This window comes from Cariama cristata, unplaced genomic scaffold (genome assembly GCF_000690535.1).
Source record: "Cariama cristata isolate BGI_N322 unplaced genomic scaffold, ASM69053v1 scaffold7763, whole genome shotgun sequence".
Classification (NCBI taxonomy): Eukaryota; Metazoa; Chordata; class Aves; order Cariamiformes; family Cariamidae; genus Cariama; species Cariama cristata.
The window spans coordinates 51,371-66,624 of NW_009610108.1; the positions used below are offsets into that span (position 1 = coordinate 51,371).

A 15,254-nucleotide genomic window follows, 5' to 3' on the forward strand; every position below is an offset into this window, starting at 1 on the left:
GACTTCAGGAACCCAAAACTGAGAGATACCTGGGCTCTCTTTTCTGAAGCCTTTGAAAATTGTCATTTTGAATGCTACTAAGGGTGAAGGGATTAAACTCTACCGGTTATAGGCCTGATGCTGTGGTCAATAGCTTGTTTACAGATTTATACTTTGATGTCAAGAACAGAAGGATCAAGGTCTCTTTATATGTAGCAGTTGTATGTTAATCTCCAAAAGCATACATTTGACAACCGGACACACTACATGAAGCCATTATGTGGTTCAGTTTTCAACACTTAGAAAAGCAATTTAAGAAGGCTTGTAAGACCTCCAGTACCCATCCTGCTAAGAGTGCCGTGATCTCATTTGCAAATCACTGAGATTATTCTGTGGATAATAAACTATTATGAATATAATGAGAATTGTAGAAGTTATTCTGCACCAGAGAGTTCCCTTGCTACCATCTCATATTTTACTTTAAAACCTTAATAAAGTAAAAAAAAAAAAAAATCAAGGAAAAGCTTCTAACAGCCTTTGAACTGCATCTTTACTTCTTGAATATTGAACCTTGCTGGAACTTTAAGGACTAAAAGAAATAGAAAATTCAGGCACCATTCAAAAGAAGATCTTCTACCACACTGTAAATTACTAGGAAAAATGAGATGCGAGTAAAACTTCAAGGGAAAAAAAAATAAATAAATCAAAGGCCTCATTTTCCACATCCTCTCATGTGGAACTGTCTACCTCGAAATAGGTTATACTAAAGTCTAAACCAGCAGCTACCGTTCTTGCAAAAAGATATCCTGAGTGCCAAGTCACATTTTCATGAGCCCACACTGCCTCCTATGTTCTGTTAGAACACAGGCTGTTAATTCTTCCACATCTCTGAAAAGCTTTATAGTTTCTTTATAATTTGCAATTCGATATTTAGAAGCATTAAGTCTGGTATCAAAAATGTAGTCAGAATGCTAGCTTAAAAACAAAAAGGACTGAAACATCTGCTAGGTTTTAAAGTTACACAATCTGCTAAGGAGCCTGATAGGCTAAACCTCACTCAAGACTAGACTTTCTCAATTGTTCTCAGAAACAGGTACTTAAATTTTAACCAAGCCCTCTTATAAACACCTAAATAAAAAAAATAACGCATCTCCCCTCATGTTCCTTTGTATCTCACACATTAGTAAATTTGGAAACTTTTTCTTGGTCCAGTGAGAGCTGTTTCACCTGCTCCATTAACCTAGTAGGTGTTTCTTACCTACTAAATGTGGCATAGATGATCTCTTCACTCTGTTTCCTGGGCTTAGGTGGGGTCACTTGGCTGCTTTTAGACTCTTTACTTCACCTATCTAACCAGCTTCTTGAAAAGGTTTCAGGAATGAACTTCTGGAAGTAACAGGTCCATAGCACCCGCTGGTCCGATAAAATACTGACAGTCAATTTACAACATTTCAGTGCACATCAGAAAACAGTCATTCTTGCACGCGATTCACACTGCCCTTCTATAGTAAGTCAAAGGGCGATCCCTGCAAAAGAGGTTCTCTGCATTAGGATGCTTTTCAACGAGGCTGAACTTACAGGACTTCTTATTTCACCTCTACAGTTGTGATCATTTAACAACTGGAAAAATAACAACACTTTAGTGTTCAAAATCCCAATAGTAGCATCTGCAGATTTAAAACATCCAGTATTGTCCTGTAGAACAGGAAGAATCTCTGAGGTTTGACAAAATTTCCAAGGTTTATTAATGAGCATGATATAACAACAAGCTTATGTTATAATTCAAAGGGCATTATCAAGTGATTAAAAATATTGCTAATATTTATACCAGTCTCAAGGTGGGCAATCATGTCTTAACAAAATGTAGTCCACACATTCTAACAATATGGAAGAAAATAGTGTACAGTGTTCTAAACCAATACACTCAACACAGCTTTGAAAGGATTTTCGTTCAAAAGAGGAGTTTTAATCACTTAACATAAATCTCAATTAGAAAGGGATTTTTTAAAAATCACATATCCACAACACTAAGTTTTTGAAAGCCTACATTAAAACCTGAAAAGCTAAGGATCACATCTTTTTTTTGTGAGCACAGCTAAGTAAAATGCAATGTTTACTTTGAAGCAGAAACTACAACTACATTAACAAGTGCATCACTCTGAAGTCTCTGTTAATTTATACAAAAGTAACAAGGAGGAAAGTTAACCAATTATTCTGAACTTTTCAACCAAAGTGTCAACATCATGAGAGAATCCAAACATTTAAAATAGTTGAAGCTTATCTAGTCATGCTCAGCATCAGGGCCATATTTTTTAACTGCTTCTACTGAAGTATTGCATAGCTGAGGTTTTCTCAGAACTGGAGACAGTTGAGAAGTAGAGCAAGGGCAGCTCCCTGAGCCGAACAATGTATAGACTGATACTAGATATGCAGATAGGAAATGGGAGAAGAAGGAAGAGGCAAAGAAAGTGCCTTAAGTCCCACACCATTGGCAAAGCTAGATTAAGAAAAAGATATTCAAATTGCCATTGCAAAGTCTTTTCCATATTACAACCCATTAAGTAGATTTTTAAGTTAATACAATTAAACAGAAAACAAACCAAAACAAAAAAAGAAAGTATACAACATTTCATCTGTTTCTTATGCAGGGCAAGAAACTTTTAGACTATACTGAGTATTAATGAAAGAAACAGCAACATAGTGCATTTATCCTCCCTCTTAGCAGCCCTTCCAAGGGATTTGGATCTATTATGTATCCAATTTTCACTTGTTCAGCACTTCAGGTTCTTATGCCAGCTACATTTTTAATTTCTGCTTGCTAAGGACTAGGGAACTGGCAGCTAATCAATAGTATAATTAAGGAAGACCACTGTTATGATTCAGCAATAATCATTTCACTGTTGGGGTGGGGACATTTTGTACAAATAACTTAGTAATTTAGAAATACCATGTACAGACTGGACAATAATAATGTGCTTTAATCAAGTACAGTATATTCATAAAACATGAGATACATAGAGACCAAAATGATTACACATTACACATGTTCCCCTAGCCATAAGCACAACTCCCACCCAAATTCAAAGAAACCGCAAGGCTGCACAGCCCCTATTAACTCTACCTTATCAAAACAACAAAGCCTGTTCTGCCAACAAGACCCCCATAACCCAAATTTATACCAACATTAGATTAGACTTTATAGGAAGGGAAATAAATACACTTCTCAAATGAAACTTAACCTTTAGATTAGGTGATGATTCCACAATCTTGTAACAAGGTTTGCTTATTTACTACCCACTAGCTGAGCCGTGCTATCTGGTGATGCGTACAGTCTTATCACACTGGAAAAGGACTACCGCAATCTGAGGTGGTGTCTTTCTGCTAGAGCTTATTCTCCCACGTCAGGATCGGTAGAAGAGAGCATGCCTGCAACATGCTCAGCCACTACGGTTCTCAGTCTGGTGTGAACTCAAGGTGAAATTATGATGGTTCAAGCTATCACCCATGCTGTGAAATCTCACAACATAGCAGCTAGAATGCATTCATTGCCTCTCCCACTCAGTCAGCGCTGTCTGCAGAGGGCAAGGTGAAGAGCTGAGGCATGAACTTTATCTGATACGAGATAAAACCTGACAAAAAATGCACTGATTTTGGTCTCGGTGAAGGTGGTCGAACCAACTCATTCTACCATACAAATGGCATAAACTAAGAGCACAAACACACACAGAGAGTTGTCACATCTTCTAAATAAAGTGCTGCATGCTAAACACTTCATTGTGTCTCAAACCCATCAGAAAGCAGTTAAACAAACAGGAATTCTCCAAGGAGCTAGGGGTACTTTTTGCTGAATCTTTACACATGAGGATAGTAGAATACAAAAACCACATTTAATATTCACAACGAGATGATACAAAGTGTACACTTCTTTTCAGATCCACAAGACCCAGTCCTGAAAGCAGTTACAACAAAGGACACATTAAATTTTAGTGCTCAACCCTCTGAGCAAACCGTCCTCGAGACACCTGGCCAAGTCACCTAGCCTCATGTTAGGGAAACCATGAAAAAAAAAAAAAAAGCTCCTTAGTAAGGCACCAAAGTCTTCTGAGAATCACTATTTACTCACCTCTGCAATGTAAACTACAGATTTCTCATCTCCCCCATCCCTTTCATTCTCTATGATCCCAGAATCATGAATGCTCAATGCTCACAACTTTTTCCCTAATCCAACACACTTTTTAAATTTTCCAACAACTTCTCCCCTCCTTCTCAGCCTCTTCCCTTGCACCTTGTAATGCTGTAGGTTAGACATAAAGTAAAACCTAGCATCAGAATTGGTATGACAGCATTGCTAGCACTCCATAAATGCAGAGATAAAGATGAGGTTGTTGCTACCTATCATTTTTTTAATGTACCAACAAATTGGGGAGTTATGAGGATGTTGCTACCTATCATTTTTTTTAATGTACCAACAAATTGGGGAGTGTTACTAGAGTTGCAGGAATAAAAAAAAGGCACTTGCACAGCATTAATGCAAGTGGTTTCACATTTTAGACAAGAAAACTCTTATCAGGTCTTAAGCTACTTAACACAGGACTATTATGCTTGGTAACCCTCTATAAAGCACCTAGAACAGGGGCCCTGCATTGGGCTGAGTCTCCTAAATATTGCAGTAAAATAAATAAGCATTGAATAATTACTGGAAAACAATCTCTCGGACACCAAGCCACAGATTGCCCTTTTTCTTTGAAATTCTGCTTTTCTGAAAAAAATAATAGTAATAATAGTAACAAGAACATTAAATTCCAATATTTTTTTTTCTTTCAGAAAAAGGCTGTATTTTGGAAATGAGTGACATGAATCAGATACAGGTACTACAGGAGGAAACTGTTCCTATACAATTAAGTACTCTCTTCATGTGAGTAGATAAAATAAACCCCAAGCACATTGTATTCATAATTTCATCTGCAACTATTATCCCCAGTGACAGTTCCCGGACCACATTTGTTCAAGAGCTACAAGAACTTGGGTTCAGAAGGAGCTCTAGAAATACATTAGCAGAAGTCTCAGGCATCTTCCAGGCAGCCACACAAACCTCAACAGCTTCAAAATTTGAATGGGACGTGGCAAAGTCACACTGTATTGCCATGAGAAATGCCAACAATAAGGTAGGGAGCAACAGGTAAACACCAAGAGGCATGGGAAGGGAAAAAAAACCCAAGATTAAAACATCACTTGCTCTGGAAAGCAACTCCATAAAAACGGTCTTGGTCCATAGTGTCATTTCACATGTACTACTTCAATATAATGTCTTCCTGTATTGCTTTTCACTCATTTGCATATTAAAATCAAGAGAATTAACATAAGAATAAAATGGTGGCTGCTCCTCTCTTGTTGACTGAAGCTAGGTAAACAATTCTGGTTTACTAGGAAAGACTCACTCACTGTAAGTAAGAATGAAGATAACTGGCCTTGCAATTCTCTGCACAATTGGACCTGGCATTTATTTTTGCACGGTGGAGGGAGACAAAGAAGGAGGGAAGAGGTGGGGGGAGCTTCAAAGAACAACTAACTAATTACTGTACCTGAAATTTATATTACTGTACCAGAATAACTTTTAAACACAATTATGTATTTTTTTGTCTCAGATATTTATCATTACTGTACAGTAAAAAGTAGGATCTTTCAAAATAATTGAAAAGTTATTCTCAGAGGGTTGGGGTTTTTTTGACTGCATAGAAATAAGATTGTCTGCTAGAAATCTACTTACGGCTGAGTGAGGTCACGAGTAATGAAGTCTGAACTCTTGAAGAGGAGGAAGATGTCACTGAGAGCTTTACATTTCAGAGAGCTGTTCATTGCTATCCAGTAGGCATCCTAAACAAAAAAGGAGATTATCCAAAAATGCATCTTTACTAGCACGAAGGAATGCAAGCTGCAGATCTATCTAAATATTACGCAACGTTTGAAATACACGCAGAAAAATATTTTTTTATTTTGAGGAAAACTTCATTAGCTGTTACAAGAGAGACAACAGTTATTGTTTTTCTTACGAATACTCTGTTGAAAGCAGAGCAAATCCACTTAAAAAAATAAGGTTTTGCCTTACTGCTTCCAGGCACTTTCTTGGAATGCTTGATTGAGCACAAGTTTCCCTTGAGAATATTAGACAAAGACATTCGGGCGCACCCATCCTTAAGGTATAGTTAGAGTACCTAAAAATAACCAGAGGGAAGTTCATTGCTTTTTTAAAAAATGTGGGGTTTTTAATCTTTATCCCAGGCAAAAGTTTTCAACTAGTATCCTAAATGAGAAGAGTCCGACCATCATACTGTTATCTGTGACAAGGATACAGGGTTTTATGTAAGAAAGCCAATGCTGTCTTGCATCAGCTTCACCGAACAGTGCACCATCTAGTTCTAATCCACCAGAACAATTACTGTATCATACTTCACTGATAATCTTGTCTATCACTTTTTCCTTCATCAGAACCACTACTCTTCTCTACTTTCCAATGCATTAAGATAAAACAAATAAAACAAAAAAAAAAATTCCTTATGATAATATCTGTTACGAGTTTTGGGAGTCAGCATTCTTACCCTTGGAGCACTCCAGTTAAGTTTAGGAAAAACACTACCACCCAAGGAACTTATTGCTTCTTGAACTTTAGCTGTGAACTCAGGAAATTCTGGTGCCTGAACAAAGAACAACAACAAAAGTATCCATTTCAATATATTCAATACAAAGTACAGCCATCTTCTAAATACTATTAGAAATACATATTGTAAAGGAATAAATGTGTCCAAAATCAGGAACCAAGAACCTCACAAAAATGATGTCCTTGTAGAAATAAATCACTTCAGAATCAACTCCGACATTCTTCCAATCAGAGAAAATTGAAAATATGTTTCCAGTTCTCACTCTCATTACTAGCAAGATTCTGTGAACTTCAGGGGAAAGCCTGAAATTTCTTAACATTCATCATGAAAGTTGCAACAGCTGGCAAATGCGCAAGTCAAATAAACAGACCTTAAATACACACCTGTTGTTTTATACCTGATGGTAGACTACTGTCTACAAATAAGATCCAAGAAGATTTAAAAACAAACTTTCAAAAATACTTTGTTCAGAATTAAGCATCTCTTTAAAAAAATCTAAAATTCAAACATTGTAGCATTCTGTCAAAGTATTAAAAGGTAGAAAGAGATCAGTTCTGTTTTGTAGTAGTTATCTAGTTGCATTTAGGAGCACAGCAAGAGAGCAAAAGTAAATACCTTAATTCATAGGCAATTTGAGAGACGGTTCCTCATTTAAGCTTTAGTTTTACAAAACATTGTTAGTAAGACTTTAACTAATCAGCTCTTAAACTAGGTCTTAAAGTAGGGCCTTAACAATATTGCATCACAATAGAGATCACACTGCAAAGGTACGGATTGGACTAGAAATCCTTGTCTTTTAAAGAACATTGTCAATACTGTAAACATAAGACTTGCTGACCTTTAAAATAATATGAAAGGATTTCAGGCATATGTCAAAGATTTTTCATGTAATAGGATTTATAGCAAACAATGTAAGAACACTATTTCTGCATGAGTATTTTTAAACTCAACTCAAAGATAACTTCCAGGCTAAAGCTAATTGATGTCTCTAAAACAACAAAGCCCTCACAGCCACACAAGTGCTCAAAAAAAGTTCATACATTTTGGCATCTCCATTCTGCAGACCCCCAAACGCAGACACTTAAAAAAACCCTCTCACATTTTAGTGCAGTGACCTAGACTGAACTTCAAATATTCTGACTCTTCCCTTCATACGTTACCTAGTCTCCATGGGAAACTACACTTTAAAACCTGAAAAACCACTTCTCTTACTTTACTTTATTTTTAGAGCTTCAGTCAATTCTAGAAATTGTTTCTGCAAGAAGTAAAACTCTTCATCCACTGCATTCTGATCCAATCTCCTCTTGTTTTGAAAGAAGTGAGGAGTCATACTATATACGTAACACCAGCACATAGTAAGCCTCCCTGGGGAAATGCTACCATCATGTCATTTGATTAATACAAATGGAGAAATACACACAAGAGAATAGCTCTAAGGCTGCACAAACAAGCTAGATTCTAAGATTTCCTAAATTCTGAATGCCTGACTTTGCAATCATCAATATTAATGCATGCTTTTTTAAACACAGAATTTTCTATGTTCCTATATTCTAATTCTTCTTCAGAATATAGAAGGGGCAAGGGAAACAAGTTCTACCTGATGACTCAGGTGGGTCATCAAATCAGAATAATCACAACCACAGCCCACCTTACTGCTCCCTGAGCCCAGAAACCAACAGGGAATTATAACCTGGGATTTATCATTCGTAAGATACGAATGCCCTAGGCTGACAGCAACTACAGAACAGCAGTCTCCATCCTGTCCCCCTATTCTTTGCCCATTGTGTTTCCCAGTGTCTCCCTGTTCAGCTTCCACATGGCCACTTGATCCATTCTCATCTCTTGCACTAACTCCAGACGCAGCTCCCCACCCTTCTGCATTCTACACAGGCTGTTTCTTCACTCTCTTCATCACTGTCAAAGTGGTGACAGGCAACACTTATAAGCACAGAGACTACTTCCCTTCACTCACTGGTCTCAGAACAGTCCCTAGTTTTCAGGTAGAGAAAGCATGTTTGCCACGGATGGAGTCTTCAGAGCAGTCATCTACCAAATTTACAAGATGGTAAAGAGCACATTGTGAAAGCCTACTTTTAGAGTCTCTTTCTTTGATCAAATGTAGGTGTATTTTTGTAGGAACTAGCCATGGGCACAAATCACATTCAGCAGTAACCATTTTCAAAGTTCCAGGTTTGGTGAAAGAAAAAGCCCTGCCAGTCTCTGAACAAGAGCCACCTTGGAGGCCAAAACACCCCTCTTCTTCCTCTACCACTGCTTTTATTGCTGAGCATGATGTTATACGGTATGGAATATCCCTTAAGATAATTTGGGTCAGCTGTTCTGGCTGTGTCCGCTCGCATTCTTTTGACCACCCCTAGCCTAGTCGCTGGGGAGGGGCGCGAGGCAGCCTGGGAAAAGAGAAAGCCTTGACACCACGAAAGCACTGTTCAGCAACAGCTGGAAGTTAACTTCATGCCAGTTAGCCCCAGTAAAATGTTAGCTGTAAAGCTGCAATCCGTACACAGTACACAACATTTACCTAGCTAAACTGAAATCACTTGGCCTATACCCTTCTGATGGGTATCATACCTCTTGATTAAGTATCTCTTCATTGTGTTGTACACTATAACAAAACCAGATTCAAAAGTCTGGTATTATTTCTTTCACAACATTAACAGGAGCTTTGCAAAAGATAAGACGGATACCAAAATCCTTGTTCTGAATAATTTACAAATCTAAGGCATCTGTTTTATGAAAGCTTAGATATTTGACCTGAAGCTATTATTGTGTGCAAATTTGGCACGCATTACTTTTAAAAATCTAGGCTATAAGTTCTGCACTAGCATATGCACAGCTCAAAGCAGGGCTGTGTTTATACTGCACCTATTCCAATGTGAGCAATTCAACACTATGTTGAACATTAGGGAACTAACAGGATGAGGTAATAGTATCAATGGCAGACAACTGACACAAGTATATTAACTTTGACAATGATAGGGCAACAGCAGGTTTCAAAGACGACATAAAAAAAGACAAGGAAGCCTGGTTCGCATCCATCACGATCCTGATTCTAAGCCAGGCACAATACAAGAAGAGCATAAACACAGGGGAAAAAAAAAAAATTATAGAAAGAAATGTACTTAGGAGGAAATAATGGCACAGGTGTAAGAGAAAAGCTGTGAAAATTGAGCTGCAGGGGCTTCATTTCTTCTGCATCCAGTCTGATTAAGTAATTGGGAGATATTCAAAGCAGTGAAAATGAAAGACAGCTATATTTAGAGCCATACTTCAGTTCATTTCCTATAGTCTAACAAGTGTGTGATTGTTGGGGATGAAGAAAAGCATTTTATTTTTAGCTAAATAAAATTAAGCCTGCAAAACTTCTTTAAAGTTACAGGTATCTACACTGCCATCTGTCTAGAATTGTCTGAAAAATGTCAAATACAGCAACAGGTAACTCTAACAGGCAACAAGTTCATATCACAAAGTTGCAGAGAGGATACTGCTGACAAACCCACACGTTCATGTTGGGTTTTTACAAGACCTTACCTTAAGTGTTGTAGTATTCTCATCATCCGACCACTGTTAAAAGTAAGGACAAATCAAAGGTTACTGGTTTCCTGAGACATTCTTTATAATTTACGAGAACATCAGAATCCATACAGCTTCCTACAACATGTAGATCAAATCATTGCCCTGGAACTCCTGTAGCATAACATCACCATGCTCCAATTATTATGGCCATAAATTAAGACAGGAAAAATACCGTATATTCAGCAAAAGTACTATTCTAAAGTATGGATAAAAGAAGACACCTATATATTTCAATTGTGATTTATACCATAAACTTCGACATTTCAGGACTCAACAGAGTCTTCCTTGTCTAAAGCTTGTCTCCAGCCCCAGCACTTCCATCCTTAGACCCATGATCCGTTAGTTTCACTGGTATTTCTTTCTCATCTCCTTTTTGTACCTTCTGTAACCTTGTACTTACAATATTTTTCAGCGTATTTCTTCTAGAATACCCTTCTGAGCTATTACGGCTTCAGAAACTTCCATCATTTCTTGAAATAATTCCTCCAAACATACTCCTCCTTCTAATTTTTCAGGGCATGAAACAGCATTAAGTTAAATTCGAACATCCTTCAATGTTCCCTACTCATTATTACAAATGCAATTATGAAGAAATAAAAAAAAAAAAAGTCCTCTGTGAAAGAGCATAGAAACACTTTAAACCTTCCCTGACGTCACAGTATAAATAACGATGTTTTTAAGTTTTGCAAGGCAACTACCATGTGATTATTATTTTTATGAAGTACTCTCCTCATCTATAAATTATGCAGAAAAGGATACACGTTCATATTGTTCTAAAGAGACTTAAGTTGCATTTTATACTGACCTGTATTTCCTCTGCATCGTCACTCCCTTCCTGAGCATGACTTGGTGGATCTTCTCTAAAATAAAAAATTAGCAGGAAAAAAAAATTAAGCACTAGAGTTTGACTTCACCATAGACATTACATTTCCACAGCATCTACCAGCTGTTGATTTTAAAATGTTTTTGTAAGAAGATTAAGCCTCAAAACCCCTGGCAGAGAAAAATCAGAGCAAGACAGTACAGAAAACTGAAGACCCAACACCCTTACATTAGATTTGGGCCCTACCCAAAACACTTTGCTTTTTTCAAATTAGCAAATCACTTTCTGCTCTGAAAACGCCATAATTGAAGCTTTTCAACATCCTATTAATCACTGTTTTCCAACTCCAGTGTACTCCAACAGAAGCACAAATTAAACAAACTTTTTTTTTAAACAAGTTTAATTTATGCTTTGCCTCCATACTCCTTTTCCAAGTAAAAATTTATAAAACTTGGGTTTCAGATGTTGACCTGTGAATTTCTGGTTCTGAAAAGAAAACGTCCTCACACTCTGAACATCGAAAAGAAGACCCTACAGAAAGTGGATACAGAGCCATCAGCTTCTTCCTGAAAGTTCCATTTTTCTTCACTGTGAGATCTGCTGTTGTAAACACTAGCATATCTGGGAGAAAGCACTTGACTGCAGAAATTCCCTTGAAGTTTTAGGTGATTTTTGAACTTCTTTAGCCATTATAACTGAGTGTGAAGATCTTAAAGGAGAAGACCAAGCTCTTGAAGAAGACTTATTCACAGCAAGTCAGCATAGCAAATAGGGTAAGTTCAAATGTACATCCCTGCCAAAAGTCAACTCTTCAACAAGCTAAGTCTCTGCTGTCCCTTAATACACTTCCGTAGGGATTAAAATATCAATGCAGTTCGAGCTCTAGAGGTCAGATACCAGTTCACTGAAGACTAAAGGCCACCTTGGCCTTGACTGCAAGAAGATCACATTCACTACGAAAGCTACGAAAGTTCAACTCAGAGAAAAAAATGGTTCTTAAAAGGGATTTTAAATCTTTAAAAATATAATTTACTTCTATTATACAGCTGTCCATTATTCCACTGAAGACAGTAGAAATTGTTTGCATAACATAGCTGTAAAGTCTAACCCTCAGTTTCAGCTTTTCTGAAGGCTTGTTAAAAAACTAAATGGCTTACTAAGTTCACAGAATCACAGAATGGTCAGGGATGGAAGGGACCTCTGGAGATCATCTAGTCCAACCCCCCTGCCAAAGCAGGTTCACCTACAGCAAGTTGCACAGGATTGCGTCCAGGTAGGTTTTAAATATCTCCAGAGAAGGAGACTCCACAGCCTCTCTGGGCAGCCTGTGTCAGTGCTCTGCCACCCTCAAAGTACAGAAGTTCTTCCTCATGTTCAGATGGAACTTCCTGAGTTTCAGTTTGTGCCCGTTGCCCCTTAACCTGTTGCTGGGCACCACTGAAAAGAGTCTGGTCCCATCCTCTTGACATCCACCCTTAAGGTATTTATAAGTATTGATCAGATCCACTCTCAGTCTTCTCTTCTCCAGGCTGAACAAACCCAGTTCCCTCAGCGTTCCCTCATAAGAGAGATGCTCCAGTCCTCTCATCACCTTTGTTGTCCTCCGCTGGACTCTCTCCAGTAGTTCCTTGTCTTTCTTGAACTGGGGAGCCCAGAACTGGACCCAATACTCCAGGTGTGGCCTCACCAGGGCAGAGTAGAGGGGAAGGAGAACCTCCCTTGACCTGCTGGCCACACTCTTCCTGATGCACCCCGAGGCACCCTTGGCCTTCTTGGCCACAAGGGCACATTCCTGGTTTATGGGCAACTTGGCCCCCAGGACTCCCAGGTCCTTCTCCATCGGGCTGCTCTCCAGCAGGTCAACCCCCAGCCTGTATTGGTGCAGGGGGTTGTTCCTCCCGAGGTGCAGGACCCTACACTTGCCCTTGTTGGACTTCATCGGGGTCGCCCAACCCTCCAGCCTGTCCAGCTCTCGCCGAATGGCAGTGCAGCCTTTAGGTGTATCAGCCACTCCTCCCGGCTTTGTATCACCAGCGAACTTGCTGAGGGTACGCTCCGCCCCTTCATCCTGGTCATCGATGAATAGGTTAAACAAGGCCAGACCCAGAACCAACCCCTGGGGAACACTGCGAGCTACAGGCCTCCAACTAGACTCTGCACGACACAAGTGCCCAAGTTATAGAATTCTGCAGGTGACAATATTACTTCTTATCCAAAATGGTTTAAAAAATAATTCTAATTTTCTGGTTATCTTTTATTTAAAAAAAAGAATTTTAAAATTAAAAAAGATCTTTCATCTTTACAAGGTGTTTAAACAGCTTCAGTCTTATATAAATTGATTCCCAAGAAATGAGACATAGTTCCCTTACACTCACAGCCTAATTGGCTGCTCTGTGAGAGGCAAACTACCAGTTAGGAAATGATGGAGTGTGGGCTGATTTCCGAGTCTGATCATTAACAAGATGTACGCATGCAATAACCATTTTACAAGGAAGCTATACAGTGAGATTCTAAGCAGAAAATAAAGAACAAGGCCTGGGCTTTTACGGACTCCTTCTCATATCTATCCACCTCACTCTTCTCCATCCAAAATTTTGGCATAAGTGTATATATATACGTACACTTTTATATATATATATACACACACACTTTTTTATATATATATAAATACACACACACAGGGCATTCAGCCTTGTCATATGCATGGAGTATATGTATGCAAATGATTATACAAACCCAAGAATTACTTAGATTTTATACATAGCTTATCTTATTGAGAATTAAACTCAGGTAATCTCACTTCACCCCTGGATAAGGCAGCAGGTATGTGAATGGCACAGGACAGGTCAAGCCTCTGAAGTGGAGCTAACTGTATCAAAACAACCAAACACAAACCAGCAGGCTGCACACCTGAGAGACTGGTAGACTCCACAAGGAAAGGCAGAAAAAAAATATGAAATAACTGTCTCCACTTTGTCCAGAATGAAGTGTATTACATGAATTTTAGGATCTGCATCAGGCACCAGCAAGTCAAGTTTTACTAACAGCAACAGTCAGCCCATTCAGTATGAGGTTTACTGCAGCCAGGCCGGTCAAATTTTAAAAACTCATTATGCAAAATGTAATATGTGTATATAAAATAGTGCCGTGAATAAAAAATAGTACTAATACTTGGAGGGTGGGGGGAAAACACTCTTTACCTTCCAGAAACTACAAGCGTCCCATCATCCAGCAAATATTCTTTCACATTCTCTGGGAGCGGAAGTATAACACTGGAAGAAACATGAGAATTTCTTTAATAATTTATTACTAATATTACTTTTTAAAATAATAACAAGAGTTGAATAAAAATAATTTGTTTTTTAACAGAACATACCTCAATAACAGTATGTTTTATACTCTAACACTATGGAAAAAAAAAGCATTTCTCTTTCTCCCTTCTCATGCCTTCTCAAAAAGCAATGCCTGTTTTCCCTCCAGGGGAGCAGAGGGGAAAGAGGCAAACATTTTAGATGAAATGCACAAAAATGCCCCACGCCTTCAAAGCTCTAAGAAATTCAAAGAAAGAGCGAGTGTGGCCAGTGAGAAGACAACATGTCGCTCAAACTAAAGGCTTCCCTTCTGAGATCCAAACCAAAATTCGCTGATACCACTCAAATGTTCCAAAAATGCAGGACTATCACTAAACTTATCAAAAATATGCATGTGCTAAACACTAAAAATCATAAGACTAAACGCTCTAATTATTAAAAGCCTGATGTCAGCGCTTTTTGATCCAACAGAGCAACTATCTTGAGCTTGACTTTCCTGAGTTACCGGTAGTTTTTGTAACCATCTTGTGACCTGCAGTAACACCTTAGAATGTGCAGAATTTGCTACAGCCTCCAGAAACGCATAGAAACACGAAGTCAGTGACTTGGTTTGGGTGTGCTTAGCCACAATGTCTTTCAGCAACCAAGTGGGAAGCGCAGTGATGTCAGTGGATACCACCTGGTGCCCGGTGCGGTGTCCCACCAGGAGAGCAGGGAGCACAGAGGTGCCTGGCCTGCCCCCAGGGCTACCCAAACACCCTCTCAGGGCGTAGGGATGAGACCCCAGCTCCTGGGACTCCAGCTGATGGCTTGATCAAGCCTTCCCCCCCTCCACCCCAGCTCTGCCCCACACAGGTTCCTTCTAGCTCACCCGACCCTGCCCCAACACAA

General features: G+C 38.8%; 1 protein-coding gene across 1 annotated transcript in view; it reads right to left on the reverse strand.

Annotated features, from left to right (window-relative positions):
* CDC123 (cell division cycle 123) overlaps positions 1–14,324 on the reverse strand; it is a gene marked incomplete at its 5' end in the record, with an annotated part of 32,108 nt that extends 17,784 nt beyond the window's left edge. Inside the window, 5 exons of the mRNA XM_009697767.1 lie at positions 5,747–5,853; positions 6,576–6,671; positions 10,185–10,217; positions 11,035–11,089; positions 14,253–14,324. Of these exons, the coding sequence (XP_009696069.1) occupies positions 5,747–5,853; positions 6,576–6,671; positions 10,185–10,217; positions 11,035–11,089; positions 14,253–14,324 (363 nt within the window). The remainder of the gene's footprint in view (positions 1–5,746; positions 5,854–6,575; positions 6,672–10,184; positions 10,218–11,034; positions 11,090–14,252) is intronic.
* Positions 14,325–15,254: the final 930 nt, after the last annotated feature.